At 38.7% G+C, this 18,066-nt stretch overlaps 2 protein-coding genes across 7 annotated transcripts in view; one reads left to right on the top strand and one right to left on the bottom strand.

Annotated features, from left to right (window-relative positions):
- The window catches only part of BRCA2 (BRCA2 DNA repair associated), a 61,461-nt gene extending 51,728 nt beyond the window's left edge, over nucleotides 1-9,733 (top strand). The window contains exons 25-27 of the mRNA XM_021678277.1: nucleotides 5,347-5,591; nucleotides 7,150-7,296; nucleotides 8,428-9,733. Coding sequence (XP_021533952.1) covers nucleotides 5,347-5,591; nucleotides 7,150-7,296; nucleotides 8,428-9,066 — 1,031 coding nt within the window. The 3' untranslated portion in view covers nucleotides 9,067-9,733. The remainder of the gene's footprint in view (nucleotides 1-5,346; nucleotides 5,592-7,149; nucleotides 7,297-8,427) is intronic.
- A 2,555-nt stretch (nucleotides 9,734-12,288) lies between these two features.
- The window catches only part of N4BP2L1 (NEDD4 binding protein 2 like 1), a 28,388-nt gene continuing 22,610 nt past the window's right edge, over nucleotides 12,289-18,066 (bottom strand). The window contains exons 2-5 of one of the 6 annotated variants that reach the window (XM_021678278.1): nucleotides 16,311-16,438; nucleotides 15,911-15,999; nucleotides 13,934-14,010; nucleotides 12,289-12,848 (exon numbers count right to left, since the gene is read on the bottom strand). In XM_021678278.1, the coding sequence (XP_021533953.1) occupies nucleotides 12,590-12,848; nucleotides 13,934-14,010; nucleotides 15,911-15,999; nucleotides 16,311-16,438 (553 nt within the window). In that variant the 3' untranslated portion in view covers nucleotides 12,289-12,589. Of the gene's footprint in view, nucleotides 12,849-13,311; nucleotides 13,384-13,815; nucleotides 13,885-13,933; nucleotides 14,011-15,910; nucleotides 16,000-16,310; nucleotides 16,439-18,066 lie in introns of those variants that run through there. The other 5 variants (XM_021678279.1, XM_044913203.1, XM_044913204.1 and 2 more) reach the window with 5 other exon arrangements.

Genomic DNA, 18,066 nt, shown 5'->3' with positions numbered 1-18,066 from the left:
TTAAATAACCTGCCCACGGTCACAGTTATGTAAAGGATTGGAACCCATACTTTCAGGCTCTAATGCTTATGTGTTCTTTCTTACACTTCCCGCTGACAAAACCAGACCCAACCCAACCATTTGAGAATTGGACTTAAAAAAGGGACTTCTAGCATTCAGTCTGTTTTGTTACTACATTACAAAAACTGGTATAAAGTGAATTACTTAAATGAGACCACTTCTTAGGTCAGTTTCCCTGGGAAACCCTCAGATTTCCTGGAAAGCGCCCCCCAGAACAGCACCTGTGTGTCCCGTGGGGACTCTGCAGCGAGCATGGCCCTCAGGGTCATGCCGGCTTGAGGCTAGGGGCCAGTCACTGGACGCATTGGACGCATGCTTCCTCCAGAGAGCGGGCCCTACAGCGGAGGGCGAGCCTGGGAGAGGGAGCTCAGGTGGCAGCGGGCCATAACCAGTGCTCCCTGAAAGCGCACGCTGGACCTGAAGATGGAGGGCTCTGCACCCACACAGCATCGCTGGCCGGAGAATTCGTGAACGGAGGTTTAGAAACTGCTACGTGCTTTATCCTTTCAGTGAAATTTTCTAAAAAGAATTTAAAAGGTACAGCGAATTATGCCTAAGTTCAGAGCGGCCCCAGACTATAAACCAACAAAATAATTTTCTTCTTATCCTTTTATTTTCATGATTTTTTTAGTGCCAACATTCTAAAAGTGTTACTTTTAAAAAATTCTTCCAATTGTTACCATTTGTACAAGATGCATGGTAATTAGAGAAATAAGTAAAGTTTCTGTTTTGTTTTGTTTTTTCCAACGTATACGATTTGATTTAGCTATGAAACCTCTAGGAAAAAATGAAGAGAGGAAACTATCCTGGAAGCTGATTTTTATATTTTGCATTTTCTAAATGTTTTTCAGTAAACGTGTATTGCTTTCATAATTGGGGGAAAACAGTTTATTTTTTCATCACTTTAGAGAACAAGTGGGAGGGGGAGAGGCAGAGAGAGAAGGAAAGAGAGAATCTTAAGCAGGTTCCATACTCAGCATGGAGCCCAATGTGGGGCTCAGTCTCACGACATTGAGATCATGACCTGGGCTGAAATCAAGAGTCAGATGCTTAACCGACTGTGCCACCCAGACGCCCTGAAAAACATAGTTTAAAGAAGGGCATTTGATAGAAGGGCTATAATCAAGTTTTGAATATAATTAGAGGCAAATTCCAAAATTAGAAAATCGAACATGCTTGGGAAATATGATTTCTCTAAAAGCAATTTTTAATATTTAAGATTAAGGGGCGCCTGGGTGGCTCAGTCGTTAAGCGTCTGCCTTCGGCTCAGGTCATGATCCCAGGGTCCTGGGATCGAGCCCCGCATCGGGCTCCCTGCTTGGCGGGAAGCCTGCTTCTCCCTTTCCCACTCCCCCTGCTTGTGTTCCCTCTCTCACTGTGTCTCTGTTAAATAAATAAAATCTTTAAAAAAAAAAAAAAAAAAATATTTAAGATTAAAATCCATTAAATAAACCTACTTATAAAATTGAAAGAAAAGGAATTACCATCATTTGCAATAGAATAAACAAATCATTATCTGAGAATGGAATCCATTCCTGTCATTTATAAAGGGAAATGTAATTCTTACAGAGACAAGGAATTCTAAATAGTAGGATTGAATGGTTAGTGCCTTTGTCCTGTCCTGGTTTATCCAGTGGTCCCCTCCCATTTTTGGCATTGAAATTTTTTTACTTTTTTTTTTTTGAATAATTTCAGACCTTCAGAAAAGTTGCAAAAATAATACAGACTTTCCAAATATCTCTCACCCAGCTTCCCCTAATGTAAGCATCCTACATGACCATGGGACCATGATCAGAATCAGGAAGTTCACATTGGCACAATATTATTACCTACACTATAGAATGTAATTGAATTAGAAGTTTGTCATGCTATTTTCCTTTTTTTATTCCGGGATCCCACTTTCATTCCATCATCATTTCTCCTTATTCTCCTCCAGTCTTTGATAATTCCTCAGTCTTCTCTTGTTTTTCATGATCTTGACTCTTGAATAGACTGATCAATTATTTAGTAGCATTTCCCTCCATTTGGGTTTGCTGTTTTCTCATGACTGGAATAAGGTTATACATGTTTGGCAAAATTACCACAGAAACAGTGTTGTGCCTGTCCTTCTCTCGTATCAAGGGGTTAATGAGTTGATGTTGCTTATTACTGAGAGTGGCAACCTTGATCATTTGGTTAAGGTGGTGCCACCTTAACCTTGGAGCAGATTCTTTGAGATTGTGCAAGTCCTATTTCACCTCAGACTTTCACCAATTAATTTTAGCATCCATCAGCTGATTTTGTTTGCAACAGTTTTTATTGTAGTATTTGCCTAATGATTTCCTTTTTTCTTTTCCATTTATTGGAATTCATTGGAATTCCACTGTAAGAGCTGCCTCTTTTCCCCAAATTGACTTCCTAATTGATTTATATTGATTTATAGTATGGACTAATGAATATGTATTTTATTCTGTGGGTTAAAATTCAATACCTGCATTATTTTGTTTTGCTCCAGTTGTTTCAGTTTAGGCCATTAGGAAATTTTTCAGGTTGACTCCTGTAATTTTTTGAGCACCTCTTTACTGTTTGGCATCAACGAGATGTTCCAGGTTCATGTTGTATGTTCCTTGCCCCAGTGAAGTTGAATCAACTACTTCTCCGAGGAACCCTGGATTTTTTTTTTTTTTTTTTTTTTTTTGAGAAATTGGTGTTTACAGCCAACATCTGCTTGCTAGACTATGTACTCATTACTTCAGAGGTACCATTGCTTCTAGGCCCTTTTAGATAGAAAGGCCAGGAAATATGTTTGTGTTCCATTTTGAATTTCCTATCTGGTTGGGTTTATTTGTTTGTGGGCTATGTGAAGGGTGTGTGAAATACTGCGTTCTAAGAGTCAGCTGCACAAAGGCATACTCCAAGAAGTGTCAGTCTCTCTCATCCCTTCTACCCTAGTGCTGTTCCTCCCCTTCTGTCTACCCACATCCTATCTCTGTAGTTTCTGGTTTATCCTTCCTGTGTTTGTTCTCTACAGGTGGAAAGATACATGTATATATTTTCTTATAGCAACATCTTTCTTATATGAAGGGTAACAAATTTTAGTCTTTTTTTGGTGTGCTTTTCTCTTTTCACTTAACAGTGAATAGAGAGCTTTCTCTTTTTTTTTAAATTCCTATGTATTCTGTTCTTTTTGGTGCGGTTGTAAATGGGATTTTCTTAATTTCTTTTTCTGCTATTTCATTATTAGTACATAGAAACGCAACAGATTTCTGTGTATTAATTTTGAATCCTGCAACTTGACTGAATTCATTTATCAGTTCTCATGGTTCTTTGGCGGAGTCTTTATGGTTTTCTATATAGTATCATGTCATCTGCAAATAGTGGAAGTTTTACTTCTTCCTGACCAATTTAGATGTCTTTTCTCTCTCTTTTTTTTGGTCTCATTGCTGCAGCTAGGACTTCCAGTACTGTGTTGAATAAAAAGTGGTGAAAGTGGGCGTCCTTGTCTTGTTCCTGACCTTAGGGTCTCACTAGTGAATATGATGTTAGCTATGTGTTTTTCATATGTGGCCTTTATTGTATGTTCCCTCTAACCCTACTTTGTTGAGGATTTTTATCATGAATGTATGCTGTACTTTGTCAGATCCTTTTTCTGCATCTATTGAGACAATCATATGGTTTTTATCCTTTCTCTTATTGATGTAATGTATCACAATGATAGATCTGTGAATACCGAAACACCCTTGCATCCCAGAAATAAATCCCACTTGATCGTGGTGAATGTTTGTTTGTTTGTTTTTTAATGTATTGTTGGATTTGGTTTCCTAATATTTTGCTGAGTATTTTTACATCTGTGTTCATCAGGGTAATGCTGTCCTCATAGAATGAATTTGGATGTTCTCCTTCCTTTTCTATTTTTTGGAATAGTGTGAGAAGAGGTAGTCATTCTTACTTAAATGTTGGTAGAACTCACCTGTGAAACCTTTGGTCCTGGACTTTTGTTTATTGGGAATTTTTTAATTACTGATTCAATTTCATTCCTGGTAATCAGTCTGTTCAAATTTTCTGTTTCTTCCTGATTTAGTTTTAGAAGGTTAACATATTTCAGGGATGCCTGGGTGGCTCAGTCCGTTGAGCGTCTGCCTTCGACTCAGGCCATGATCTCAGGATCCTGGGATTGAGCCCCATGTTGGGCTCCCTGCTTGGCAGGGAGCCTGCTTCTCCCTGTCCCCACTGCTTGTGCGCTCTACTCTCTCCCTCTCTCTCTCAAATAAATAAAATCTTAAAAAAAAAAAAAAGGTTACATGTTTCTAAGAATTTATGCATTCTAGGTTGTCTAATTTGTTGGCATATAATTCTTCATAATGTTCTCTTCTAATCCTTTGTATATTTCTGTGCTGTCAGTTATTATTTCTCCTCCATTTGTGATTTTGTTTTAGTCCTTTCTCTCTCTCTCTTTTTTTTTTTTTGATGAGTCTGGCTTTAATCTGGTTTATCAATTTTGTTTATCTTTTCGAAGATCTAGCCTTTGGTTTCATTGATTTTTTTTTTTTAGTCTCATTTATTTCTGCTTTAATCTTTATAATTTCTTTCTTTCTACTGGCTTTGGGTTTTGTTTGTTCTCTTTATATTTTCTTTAGGTGTAAAGGTTATTAGGGATTTTTCTTGTTTCTTGAAGTAGGCCTGTATTGCTGTAAACCTCCCTCTTTAGAACAGCTGTTGCTTCATCCCAAAGATTTTGGACCATTGTGTTTTCAGGGCATTTCCTCATTCTTTCATACAGCTGCATAGTACAGCATTGTCTGAATGTGCCATACTACTCTTCTGTAATATAGGCTGCTTTAAATCGTTTATAATTACCTACAAACGGTGCTTCAGTGAATAAGTTCGTACACAGTATTTTCTTGAACCTTGTTCATATGTATCTCACTATTACTGGAAGTACATCTTCAGAATAGAGTACTAGAAGTGGAGTTGCTGAGTGGAAAGGTAAACGTGGATCACTTTGCTAGGTTCTACCAATTTTTTTCTCCAGAGGATTGCACCAATTTGTATTCCCACCAGCAGTGTATACCTGCTTCCCCATGGCCTCAGTAATAGAATATGTTGTCATACTGGCATTAAAATTTTAGCACGATAAGCAACAGGCTATTTTGGAAATCCTGAGCTTTCTCTAAATTTAGTTGTTTTGATCTGTTTTTATCATTAGCATACCAAAACAAATGGGTATATTAGAAGTTCCTTGCATTTTTTAAATTTACCTAACATATATAATGAAGTGGGGTGTTTTGTTTTGTTTTGTTTCTTTAGGTCTTGCTCCTTTGGTCTATTTGTCAGATGAATGCCATAATTTATTGGCAATAAAGTTTTGGGCCGACCTTAACGAGGACATTATTAAACCTCACACATTAATTGCTGCAAGCAACCTCCAGTGGCGACCAGAAGCCAAATCAGGAATTCCTACTTTATTTGCTGGAGATTTTTCCAGGTTTTCTGCCAGTCCAAAGGAGGGCCATTTTCAACAGCTATTCCACAAAATGAAAAACACTATCGAGGTAAAATTACTTTGTGCATTACCACGCATTTTGGTATTTTCCTATTTTGATGGTCAAATATTAAGGAAATATGGTGGCTTCTATGAAAATTGGATAGTTGAGATACGATGTAATGAGGTTTCATCCTGTATAAATTGCTCACGAGCCTGAGGAGATGGGAGGACAACAGCTGGGAGATGATGATTTGGAGGGGACCGAGTGAGGGGAACCTGTGAGGAGGACGGTCAGAGCTACAGATCATGTGACCAACAAGAATTACAGGAACTGCCCATGGTTCAGAGCAGTTGGTAGTGTAGTTAGTTAGTAACATGCAGATTCCAAATTTACATTTTAAACTCCATATCTAGTATTTTATAGTTTATATCTGTCTTTGATCTGAAATACTCCCAAATAGGAGAACACTGAAATTTATTTTCCCTGGATAATGTATGCATTTTATCCTTAAATCTATATAAACAGCAAGTAATAATATTAGCTAAAGTTTAGAGTACTTACTGTGTGTCAGGCCTTGTTCCAACCCTGTCGCATTTAATTCTGTCACCAATCCTATGAGGTATGGAGCTTTTTTCCATTTTACTGATGAAAACAGGTTAAGGCACACAACCAAGTTGTTAGAAGCAGGATTCATACTTAAGCCATCTGAATGTGTAGCCCAAACTATTAACTACTTTGCAGTGCTGCCTTCCAATAAAATTTTGGATTTTATAAATTGCTAACTAGTAAAGAATCTTCAAGATAATCCTCTTTAATATTTGAAATGTGTGTTATTCAAAATATATATAAATAAAATTATGTTTTAAAAGCATTAGAGTAGCCAGCTATGTGAAGGAGTTTGTGTAATATTTTACCTAAAGACTCAGTACACATAGTGAAGAATAACACCCTGATTTATCTGGTTCCTAAATTGGAGGGGGGGGGTGCATTCATTATTTGGCTCCCATACAGAGTACATCCAGGTTTTCTCTGAGACTGTTTAAGAGTACTTCAGAGACAACTGACTGTCATTTACATAGCATTTTTAAGTCTTACAAAATACTCTCATCAATTAGGTTAAATCCTATAAAATTGCTGGTATTTGACCAATTGAAATTTCTGAAACAACAGTTTTATGTGGTTTAGCCTACACATTGTTTCAGTTAATTCTTGGAACAGACATGAGGTGATTCTCTCATTTTACTACTAACCTAAGGCATACTCTATAGATGTTAGATGATTTACAGCTATCAGGTAGGAAATAGAGCTGGACCTGGAGACCGTCTTCCAGCTACGAATCCAGTATACATGTGAAACCTTGCTTATTAAACTGGATGATTGGAAAGATCTCTCCCATCTCTTTCCTTCCCTGACATACAGACTCCCTCTCTCCCTCCAACCACTGTGTTGGCTTTGCATTTTTACACTGGCAGATTGCTTGACAATTGCTGTCAAATTTGGGGTGTGTCATTCTTTTCCTTCTGGTCTGAACCTTTTATTTCTGGTTTTAAAAGTAACATTTTCTGAAAACATGAATATGTGCCTTTTCATTTTACAAAACAGCTTTTCCCGTTTATTTTCTTAGAATATTGGTGTGTTTTGCAATGATGCAGAAAACAAACTTATGCATATACTTAATGCAAATGCTCCCAAGTTGTCCACCCCGAATAAAGACTGTGCTTCAGGGCCACACACTGCTCAAACAGTCCTTGGCATGGGAAATAAATTTCTGGTAAGTTAATGTAAATTTAAGGAATTTTGTAAATATTATAAATGAAGGCAATAATATATTTTGGTGCATACCTAGTAAACATGGTAAAATGTAATTAAACTTACCTAGAAAGTATGGTTCATTGTTATCTGGCTCCTGTAAGTCTAGGTTATCTAGAAATTCTATCTTGTTTATCAAAGCCAGAATGTAACGTTCTTTGGGGGCAAATTTTACAAACAGGTGCTTTCATTTTTAGCTTTGCAAGTACATGTGATGGAAAATACTTTGTGTCCTTTTGCTCGGAGGACTAGTCTATACAGTTAGGGTTGTTTCTAAGCTCAGTTTGATTTAACTCTTTAAATCACAATACATGTACATCAAGCCATAAGGTCTGTAATACTGGCTGATGACTAATTTTTAAGTAGCTAACAGTTGCTAGGTGTATCTATATTAACTCAATCTTCACAATGATCCATGGGATGGAAATTATCTCCATTTTACAAATGAGGAAACTATGTCCTAGAGAGGCTGAACAATTGCCTAAAGTCACAAAACTAGAAAAGTATACCTACTAGAACCCAGTCAGTCTGTGCTCTTAAAATGGTTTAAAAATGCTTATCTTTGTTTAAACTGTTAATGAAAAAGGAAAGATTAGTGCATAAGTTAGGTCCCCCTAACTCCTTTTTTGTCTTTTAGTACAATTAGTCTTCATTCTTCTTTCTTTTCCTGTCATTTTTATATCCTTTTATGCAAAACTATTTCCTTCTGGAATGAGCACAATCATATCAAGGTCTCTTGGAACCATCTGACCTATGAGTCATGAGGGGAGTGACAATGTGTGTGGTATTTGTGTGCTTAAATATTTCTAATGAGGGGTGCATGCGTGGCTCAGTCAGTTAAGTGTCCGACTCTGGTTTCAGCTCAGGTCATGATCTCAGGGTTGGGATCGAGCCCTGCATCGGGCTCCACACTCTGGGGAGGCTGTCTGCTTGAGATACTCTCTCTCCGTTTCCCTCTGCCCCTCCCCCCTTCTGTCTATCTCTAAAATAAATAAATGAATCTTTAAAAAAAAAATTCTAATGAAAAGCTAACTTGGTGATGTTTTATATATTAGTGCATAATTATCTAGGCTGCTTTTTGTCTTTTTATCAGATGTCTTCTCCCAGTAGTGAGATGAATTACCAGAGTCCTTCATCACTTTGTAAGCCAAAAGAGAAGTTTGTTCCCACACCTGGATCAGCCCAAATGATTTCAAAGTCTTACTGTAAAGGGGAGAAAGAGATGGATGACCCAAAAAGCTGCAAGAAGAGAAAAGCTTTGGATTTTTTGAGTAGACTGCCTTTACCCCCACCTGTCAGTCCCATTTGTACATTTGTTTCTCCAGCTGCACAGAAGGCCTTTCAGCCACCACGGGCTTGCGGCACCAAATACGAAACACCTATAAAGAAGAAAGAGTTGAATTCTCCTCAGATGACTCCACTTAAATTTAGTGACCTTTCCCTTTTGGAAAGTGATTCAATAGCAGACGAAGAACTCGCATTGATAAACACTCAAGCCCTTTTGTCGGGTCCCGCAGGAGAAAATCAACTTATGTCTCTCAGTGACTCCCCTAGGACTGCTCCCGAGAGCTCAAAGGATTTTCTGAGGCAGAAAAGGCATTCTGCTGCATCTGGGGTCACAGGATGCGGGAGCCCCCAGGCCCTCACCGAAGAGCGGGAGACCAATGTGCAGGACGCAAGTACAGTGAAAAGGGCATCTATGAGACTGCAAAGGCGACAAAAACAAAAATGACAATAAATCAGTTACTGACTAAGCCTTTCCAATTTGTAGAAAATGCAGCTTCAGCCTATCAGGATTTGCATCAAGTACATCAGGATTTGCATGAGAAAAAAAGGACACAGTCCCAAATCTCCCTGTGTGCTTGTCTATCTCAGGAATGCGCCTGGCCTGTCTCTGTAACGATATACTTTAATCTCAGTTACATGTCCGAAAATTGACTGTGTATTTATTTACTAACCAATCAAGAAAAAAAATCTTTAAATCTTTATCACTGGATTTGATCACTGGATTTGATCAGGTGTATTTTACAAAGTAAACATACCTTTCTCTTTAAATTGTGTCCTTAATTAAGTGAAACTAGGTTTCTAAGTACAGTTATTTTGACTCCTGTAATTCCTTTTAGTTTAGTTCCTATTTTAGGTGGTTTGGTTTGGTTTGGTTTGGTTTTTTCAGAGGTAACCCACTATGAACCACTTTTCCTTAACGAATGTTGGTTCTCTTATAGTTCTATCCTGATCAAAAATCAGAGGGAGTAAGAAACAACAGTGGTGTTTTCCTTAGACCAATTCTTCAACCTTAAGTCAGCATAACTGCAAGAAAAACAGAATCTTCAATGTAATTCCTTTTTATGATTCCAGTGTGATCGCTGAATTATTTTAATTAAAAATTCAAATGCTTTAAAGCAGATTTCATAGTGTTCTTGTTTTTTTAACAAAATGATCATCTGCAACTTAAGAGAAAATCTTTTTCAAATTGGCCGTGATTCTACCTGCTTTATTTTTAGTCCTATCACAGGACTCAGCAAGTCCTTCCTTCAAACCTGGTTTTCTCTAACCACCAAGGCAGACAGGAATAGTTCAATATAAGAGGACATTCTCATCTGTTACCTTTCTATGCTTAATAGAGAAAAGAGAATGCAGTTCTAATAGGAGCTAATAGCATGGAGAAGCTCTTCAGACAGGTCTTTTAATATGTCTTAAATTTATATAAAATACCATGTTTTCAAATCTAATTATAAACACATTTCAAACCCTAGAATAAATCTTTTAGGAAGCAGTTTTTTTCTTTCATAACTGTGATCCATGATTTTTCTCTCCTCTAAAAATTATTAACATAATAAATAGTCCATTCTGCAGTTTTTTAACTCAGGTGTTCTGCCAGTCTTAATAATATGTGATTTAAGTTTTGTTCAGACAATTTGGTCCTTCACACCCCAATCATTTTCCAAGTGATCCACTCTAGAACAGGGAATAAAACTTGAATCTCAGGTGAACAAAAAGAATTATAAGAATTTTACCTCTTTTTTTTCATTCCTAGAAAACCCGAATTGCTAGTACCTCCTCCATTCTTCATTACCATTTAGATCACAGAGAGATCTCATGCACACACTTCTTTTTTTATGTTGTAAATAATATAGCAAAGCTATATAAGCAAACTATGAAGCTTAAGTATATATGGATATTATCCTCTAAGAAGTGACAATGATTTCAAAGTCAAGAAGGTACACTGTATAAGGAATAAAAGGTAAAAGCAACTTGTGTTATTCAACAATCACTTAATGAGAGCCTATTATCTTGTACATAAAGCCCTACGCCAGCTATATGAATGATGCAAAGGTTAGTAATACAAAACACCACAAGCTAAAGTTGAGTGTTCAAAAAATTACATACGAATTAAGAGAAAAAATAGATCACTTCTAGCTGGGATAAAGCTGGCAGCACTTAATCAATTCTTTTTATGTTTCCAAACCAAGTATTTCAGGAGTCATACAAGAAAAAAAAAAAAAAGAGAGACAGGGACACTACTCTTCTGAACTCTTTAAAAGCTCTGGATCTAAACCTGGGGCCACTTCATACTGGTTACATAGCAGTAAGATTTCACTCGTGTCAGGTATTGAAATGTTAAAGTAATAGTCTTTCTAATGTGCACAGATCAGATAATTTCAGCATGTAAAATACAAGGTTGCTTTTGTCTTTATGTCTCCTATTAGAGGAGACTGGTAAGTAAGTTTGATATAGAAAAACTGGTTCTTAATATGGTAGAATTCTATGGGATTTAGGTGATTAACTTTTTTATATCATTGGTCTAAAAAAAGTTTAGATTCAATGACAAATTCATAGAAAGCAATACCATATGTAATTTTTAATAGCCATAAAAGCACCATTATATAGGACACTTAAAATAATATTTCACAGAACATTAGAAAGAAGCTGTTGGCCAACAAGAAATAAAGCATACATCCTACATGGTCTTACTTATCATGGTCTCACACCAAATTAATCTGATTCTAACCTGCTGAGATTTAATTTGGAATCGTAGATTCAGTATCGGCATAAGAGGGACATTCCAGAGTTGTGGCAGAACTTTATTGTCTTAATGCCACATAAAACACCAAGACTGGTCATCTTCCAATGGGCATGGCTTAGACATACCCCTGTATGATATCTATCTTGGGATGCTTAATTCCTTGCACTCCCAAACATTTGGGCAGCCAAGTATCACACACATGTCTATTAACAGGCATAATTTTAAAAACTGCTTAACTCTCTTAAAAATTGGTGTTTTATAACATCAGGCTTCTTTAATTTACACTATTAGCACAACAGCCAAAAGTTAGTCAGGTTAAACTTATTCAATAAAGTGGTAATTTAAAACCAAGATGTGACTTTAAATAATGACACTGATTTTCCTCAGCAGCTTGTAGAGCTGTTAAGAAGGATTCGACAGGGGCGCGTGGGCGGTTCAGTCGGTCAGGCACCTGACTCTTGATTTCAGCTCGGGTCATATCTCAGGGTCGTGAGATCGAGCCCCGCAGTGGGCTCCGTGCTGAGCGAGGAGCCTGCCTAGGATCCTCTCTCCCTCTCCCCCACTCTCGCTCTCTTGCTCTGCTGTCTCTCTCTCAAAAAATTTTTAAAAGAAGGATCCGACAGACCTTTTTAACAATAACACATCACTAGAATAAAGGAGTAATTCCCCAAGTGTCTACTTCGAAGGACATTCCCTTAGGTGTATGCTCTCTGGCATGTGCGTTTTAAAGGAAAATCAGTATCATCGTGACAGCCACACCTCGCACATTTTGAGGATACACAGATTCTCAGAGTAGCAACGGCACTAACATTTTTCCTGCCTCCCACTTCTCCCCCACTTTTCCAACTTTCCTGATGGAGATGAATTTCCTGGAAAAATAGATTCCTTCAGAGAAAGTGGTACTAAAGCTTCTACATATTAGACTTAGGTGACTGCTTCCATGCTTGGGTACGTTCTCAGGTTTCAGTTTCCAATCTCTGGCTTCCCTAGAGAAAGAGACTCTGTTTACAATCAAATCGGCCGAATTCCCAGCGTCGGACCATGCATACAGGATCACTTTAACAAATGCTCGGCGAAGATGAAGTATAATGGCTTCTGCTCAAAAACTTTCAGGTCCAACTATTTACACTGGAATTAGAGCTTTGACGAAAACCGAACAAAGAATAAATACCAAAATTGGCAGTAAAAACTGATTTAGGAAAATTTCGAATGCCTGTAAGATAGGCTTCTAATATCCATGGTGACAACCGCCTCTTCTGTTACAGGAGCCCTCGTTTGTGAAGCCCCCAGGAGCCCTCCGGTTGGGAAACTCTGCATAGGGATTCCAGTATCGTGCGCCATTGGAAGGGGACGCGTTATTCCTGTCCTGGTTTCTGTTCATTCTGCTGGGCTTTTCGGCGTGAAGCACGCTGTGAAAGGTAACATCGTGTTCATACCGCTCCTTCATTCGGTGTATTTTTTCTCTTGGGACTCCATGAATGTTTCTTCTACGTGGGAACAAATGCAAACATTTACTTAAGGCAGCCTATCAAAAGGAATTACTTGCATTTTACTTAGAGATGCACTCCCTTGTCTCAGGATTTAACTCTCACAGAAGCGTGAGGTCTCCTTAAGGAGTTCTCTTTCAGGCTCCACTCCTGTTTTGCATGCTGCCTTAAGCCTAGCAAAGAGCAACACCTTCACAGATGCTTTGTTTCTAGAAGTCTCAATTCTGTGCCTCAAGACGTAAAAGAACACCGTGAGGTCTTTTTATTATATATTTGCCTTTTAATCATGCATATCTCTATAACCGATTCATGTCAGTCAGTCCTAGGTACTTCTAGATGCTAATTAAAATAATCTTAAATTCAAGTGGGCATGAGAATCCACTGGGGATATAGTTCAAAATGCAATTACCAGAGATTCCCCACAATGGAATGGGGCCCATGAACTAGGATTTCAACAACACCCTCAGGCAATCCTGATGGGGGTGGGCCACAGACCCACTTTGGAAACACTGTCTGCTTGTAACCATAGAATGAACTAGCCTTATTCCTAAAAAGTAAATTCTGATCTCACTGGTTACTTTACATCACTGGCATTATCTAGTAACACAGATAGTGAATATCAGAACTCATGCACTCAGTCAACAAGTTAGTATTACTTGGACATGTATTGCTTTATAAATTAGAAGCAGCATCTAGACCATAAATGAACCACAGACTGTTCAACATCTAAAGATCTTTAAAGATTTAGCCTAAATGCAGAAACACCACTGACATGTGCAATCCCATGCAGAGAAAAGTGCTTTCAAACGCTCATTAATGAAGAAGCATTTCAGCAGAAAGTTAAATGTGTCCTTTAAAAGGACCAAGTCCAAGCCAAGGTTTAGCATTTAGCATTATATTAGAAAACTGACCCAAAACTAAAGTCTTCACATTAATAATTCCAAAGTTATCAATTTCCAAGAATTACCATTTCTGGCCTGAAAACTACCATGTCCATTTCCAGCCTGAAAAGATTCTTTTGTTCGGTCTGAAATACCTGAAAATAGCAGGATACATAATGAGGAACTAGAAAAACAAAGAAGTACCTTGCTAACTCTTGAACGTTGAATTTCCAGCGAGTGTCAGGTTCTCGGAATATAACTTCATAGTTATTTTCAAGTGCCTGATTTTTCAAAAGTACATAAAACATTGAAGACATGGTATGTATGTTTGGGAATGTTTATGCTGCCATTTCACATTTACTACAAATCCTTTCTACAATTCCTCTGTTTTACCAGTAATCCAAGGCCTGAGTTTATCTTAACAAGTACAGTTGGTTCATTTCCATGCTTAGCCACTCTCAGACTATATTATGGCTCCCAATGATAAATTTTGGTCCATTTTATCTACTATGTAGGAAAATTATAAAGGTTCTTTGTTTTGGGACATTTTTAAAAAATAGATAGCTGGACTAGTTTTAAATATCCTATTCACAGGTATGAGAAATACATTCAGTGGCTTCTCAAAGTCCCTTATATGATTATCACATAGCGTTTCTTCTGTCAAATGCCCTGTCCCATCCCTCACACCTTGGTTAGAAAGTCAGGGTGCCACAGGAACAGAGCTTATGAAATAAAAGTGATTTTCCCATACTCTTTACAAACTCTTCCCACCAAAGGGAGCTTTCCCCTCTGATGCAACACAGTTTGGCCCAGTGCACTGTGCCCCATTTTCCTCGAGTTTAGAAAATGATTACAGTTTCCATATAAACATCCAGATATTCTTTGCATTCATAAATTGGCTACTACTTTTTTTAATCTCAAAATCTGAACTTTATTATCACTATTGTTTATTGTGTTCTAAAATACAGAATGAAAAGAGCAAAGTAAAAAGATTTCCTCTTCATTCTTGAGATGGACCCCTCTAATTAGAGAAGGATTCAAATATCATAAGTGGAAAATATCTAATTTCTGGGTCTTACTAATAGCTGTGGATGGCTGAAAAAGATTGTACATTCCAGATAATAAAAAATAAAAAAGTAAAATATCTTCCCTTAAGCCACTCTCCCGCTAACTCTTGGTTTTGAGTTGTGCCTTGATTAGACTATTCATGTCCTTGTTCATTTCTCTCCCAAGTGGACTCTTGGTCCATGAACTGAAGTAACCACAAAGCTGATGTTCATTCCTTCCTACTCAGGAACCCAAAGTCCCACAGGCTGGGCCCAAGTAAACCTGATGGACGTACAGTTCGAGAAAAGCGCACCTATATGGAAGCTAGTTTGCCCCCAAATTAAAAAGAAGTCACAAGTCCCGTTTTGGAGATATTCCTTTTACAGTTAGCCTAGTGGGGATTGTGTGTGACAAAATCAGACTACTCAGCTGTCTTCTTCCTGCCCTGTGTGTTTCAGGATCTTTTCTCCTGTCTATATACCCAATAAGAAGTGAAAATGTATTACCATAAGAGATGAAATATGTCTGAAAAAAAATCAGACATATTTCAAAATTAAAAATATGCACAATGTTTTATTCATCTTACCGTTCTTTCCTATTCTGACAATAGAGAGCCGAGTTGTTATCTTTGTATATTTATATTCTAGTATCCTAATAGGGTTACAGTGCTAATTCTCAATCTGTTTTTAAACCAAAAAAAAAATTGCCCAGACTCTCCCGCACCAGTACCGCCCAGCACTGAAATCCCTGGCTTGCCAAAGACAGAAAGGTCTTATTATTATCAACCACTCGGCTAGTAGCGTTGTCCAACCAGTATTTCTGTGCAAGTCTCAGAGGGTGCTCCTGGGCATGTATGTCTCCCCTTGGGAAAACAATCAAGACAGAAAAACTATCAAGAATTCAGACCAAGGACAATTTAAAAACGTACCCTGAGGTGATAATTAGCATCTCAGCGAATTTCAGCCATTGAACAACCGAGAAACACTAAAATTAAACCTCTTTACCTGCGCCCTGAGAGAGCTACGATTAATAAAGATGAGATCATGGCAGATCAGAAGAAGAGGAAAGAACAAATGTTGCAACTTTCTCACAAAATGTCCGTAACTGAAAATTCGGAATGATGCTTCTTCCTACCATGACTGCATAGGGCTTCATTTCCCAGGCGTGGAGGTTGGTATTATCAATAATAATGGGGGATATGCCATTCCTCATTGCTTTTCTGGCTGCAACACAATGTTACAGAACAGTGAACAACATGCAACAATCAGAAGGGTGAGCGTACTCCATATTTTGTTATTTTTTATCACAGCTGTCCTCATTACACAACTTTAGTGCCACATATTTCAGAACCCATTACCAGTCATTTTCTTTTTCCTGGAATCTAGGAAGGTTATTATGCTCTGACATTCTGTTTAGGGGGGGAAATGGCAGAACTTTTGATTACGCTCCTTCTAGAAAACGTATTCATTCTGCAGGAGCTACTATCTATGTGCGCGATAGGATTTCCCGGGGAATTTGGAAAGGAATTTGTCACCTCTTTTCTGGTTCCACTCATGCGCTTCCTCCAGGAAGTCAGGATTGAACTCATAGGCACCGTCTTCCCTGAAGAAAAAATCATCCGTGCTGAAAATCAGGGCCCTGGGAAAGTCGTGTTGCAATTGTCTAGAAAGTGGGGAAATAAGAGATTGCTTTATGACTAATCACAGCCATTATAGATTATTTCCTTCCATCTCTAACATTTAGCGGTTTGTAATTATGAGGCCACCAGGTTGCGTGTTGTTGAAATTCAATTTAAGGAGAGAGATGCTTATCATCCCTAGAAGGTACCAGTCCTCCACAGGAGGCTGTGTGTGCGGCCCAACTCCTAAAACTCAGAAGTGTGGTCACCGCATTGACTTCTGCAGCACGAAGACTGACTCTAGATCGGGAGGTTAGGAGAAGGCGTGACGACAGCCTCCTCGTGGGCACTAGTCCTCATTGCCTGTTGTGCAGGGATGCACCAGTGCACCGCCCCCAGGCCCGCCCCCGCTGCCGGCCCCCAGACGGCAGCCCGGCCCTCCCGCCCCATCTCTCACCTGTCCCGGGTCCCAGCTCCTTGGAGCTCTGGTCTCTGTAATGACCCATCTGAGACACTAGTTCTTGCTGAGGTATGAGAGGTGGATAGAAGGGCTGCATGTGCGTGCAACCCTCATCCAGGTAACAGTTTACATCTTAACAGTGACCTACACCAAATGGGAACAAGCACACTGGAAGGCAAGAGGTACAGCCGGCCTTCCCCAGGACTTCTTAAACTACTCCCACACTCTCGAAATATGAAACTATCACAGAAAAAAGGAAAACATCATGGAGTGCCCCCTTTAAAACAAAACAAAACCAACAAAAAAGCATATTAAATTCTGCACAAAATCACTTCCAAGGGCAGATATTTCCACTTGAAATCCTTATTCAGACAACTTGGGGGGAGAAGATGGATGCGAAGGTAGGTAGTAACTGGGTAAATCTCTGAGCCTCCTCTCGTCATCTGTAGAAACGAAGGATGATTTCACCTGTCCTGCTAGGTCACCACACTGATCCGATAACATGGGGATAATCACGGGTGCAGCGCCCGACACGAGTGTCCGTTTCTTTCCTTCGTCCCTGCGGCACCAAAACAAATTCCGCACGCAAGCAGAACATATGACCGAACGGGAATGCTCAGAACACAAAGCAGGGTGGGGGAGAATAAAAAGGAAAAAGCTTGGAGGAAAAAAGGTTGGAGAATGACAAGAACAGGAAATGCAAGGAGAAAGCAGAGCTGTTCAACTGGTGGTGTGTGTTTGTCCTTCTCCGTGAGAAAAGCTCTCTTTAATCAGGAGTGAGCAGAATGCGCCTAAGGCACCAGAGCCCAGATCCTAAACAAGCTTCTAAATTGTTCTGAAAGGCTTGGGTTCAATTCTTGACTCTTCCATACCCAGTCAGGTGACCTCTCTCTCTAAGCTATTTCCCTGACCGAAAACCACAGATAAGCATCACTACCTACCCACCTACCTATCATTTGACTGAAGTGCGGATGAGATCAGATCTGGGGAAACATTTTGCAAATAGTGAGGCACTTTAACAGTGTAAAGTACTATTATTGTATTAATAGTTACAACACATGAGATCAAATTTACCAACCCCAACTGTTGATGTGCCACAGTAGTAAAATATGCCGGAGTGTGTATGTAATCTTGAAATTACTGCAAGTGAATTCGTATGGCTGTGAATGAAAGAGATGAAAAACCAAAATAAAGCAAACGCCTCAATGTTCA

The sequence above is a fragment of the Neomonachus schauinslandi genome, chromosome 3 (genome assembly GCF_002201575.2).
Source record: "Neomonachus schauinslandi chromosome 3, ASM220157v2, whole genome shotgun sequence".
Lineage (NCBI taxonomy): Eukaryota > Metazoa > Chordata > Mammalia > Carnivora > Phocidae > Neomonachus > Neomonachus schauinslandi.
The sequence above is the reverse complement of the archived record's forward strand: the minus strand, read 5'-3'. Positions and strand labels throughout refer to the sequence as shown.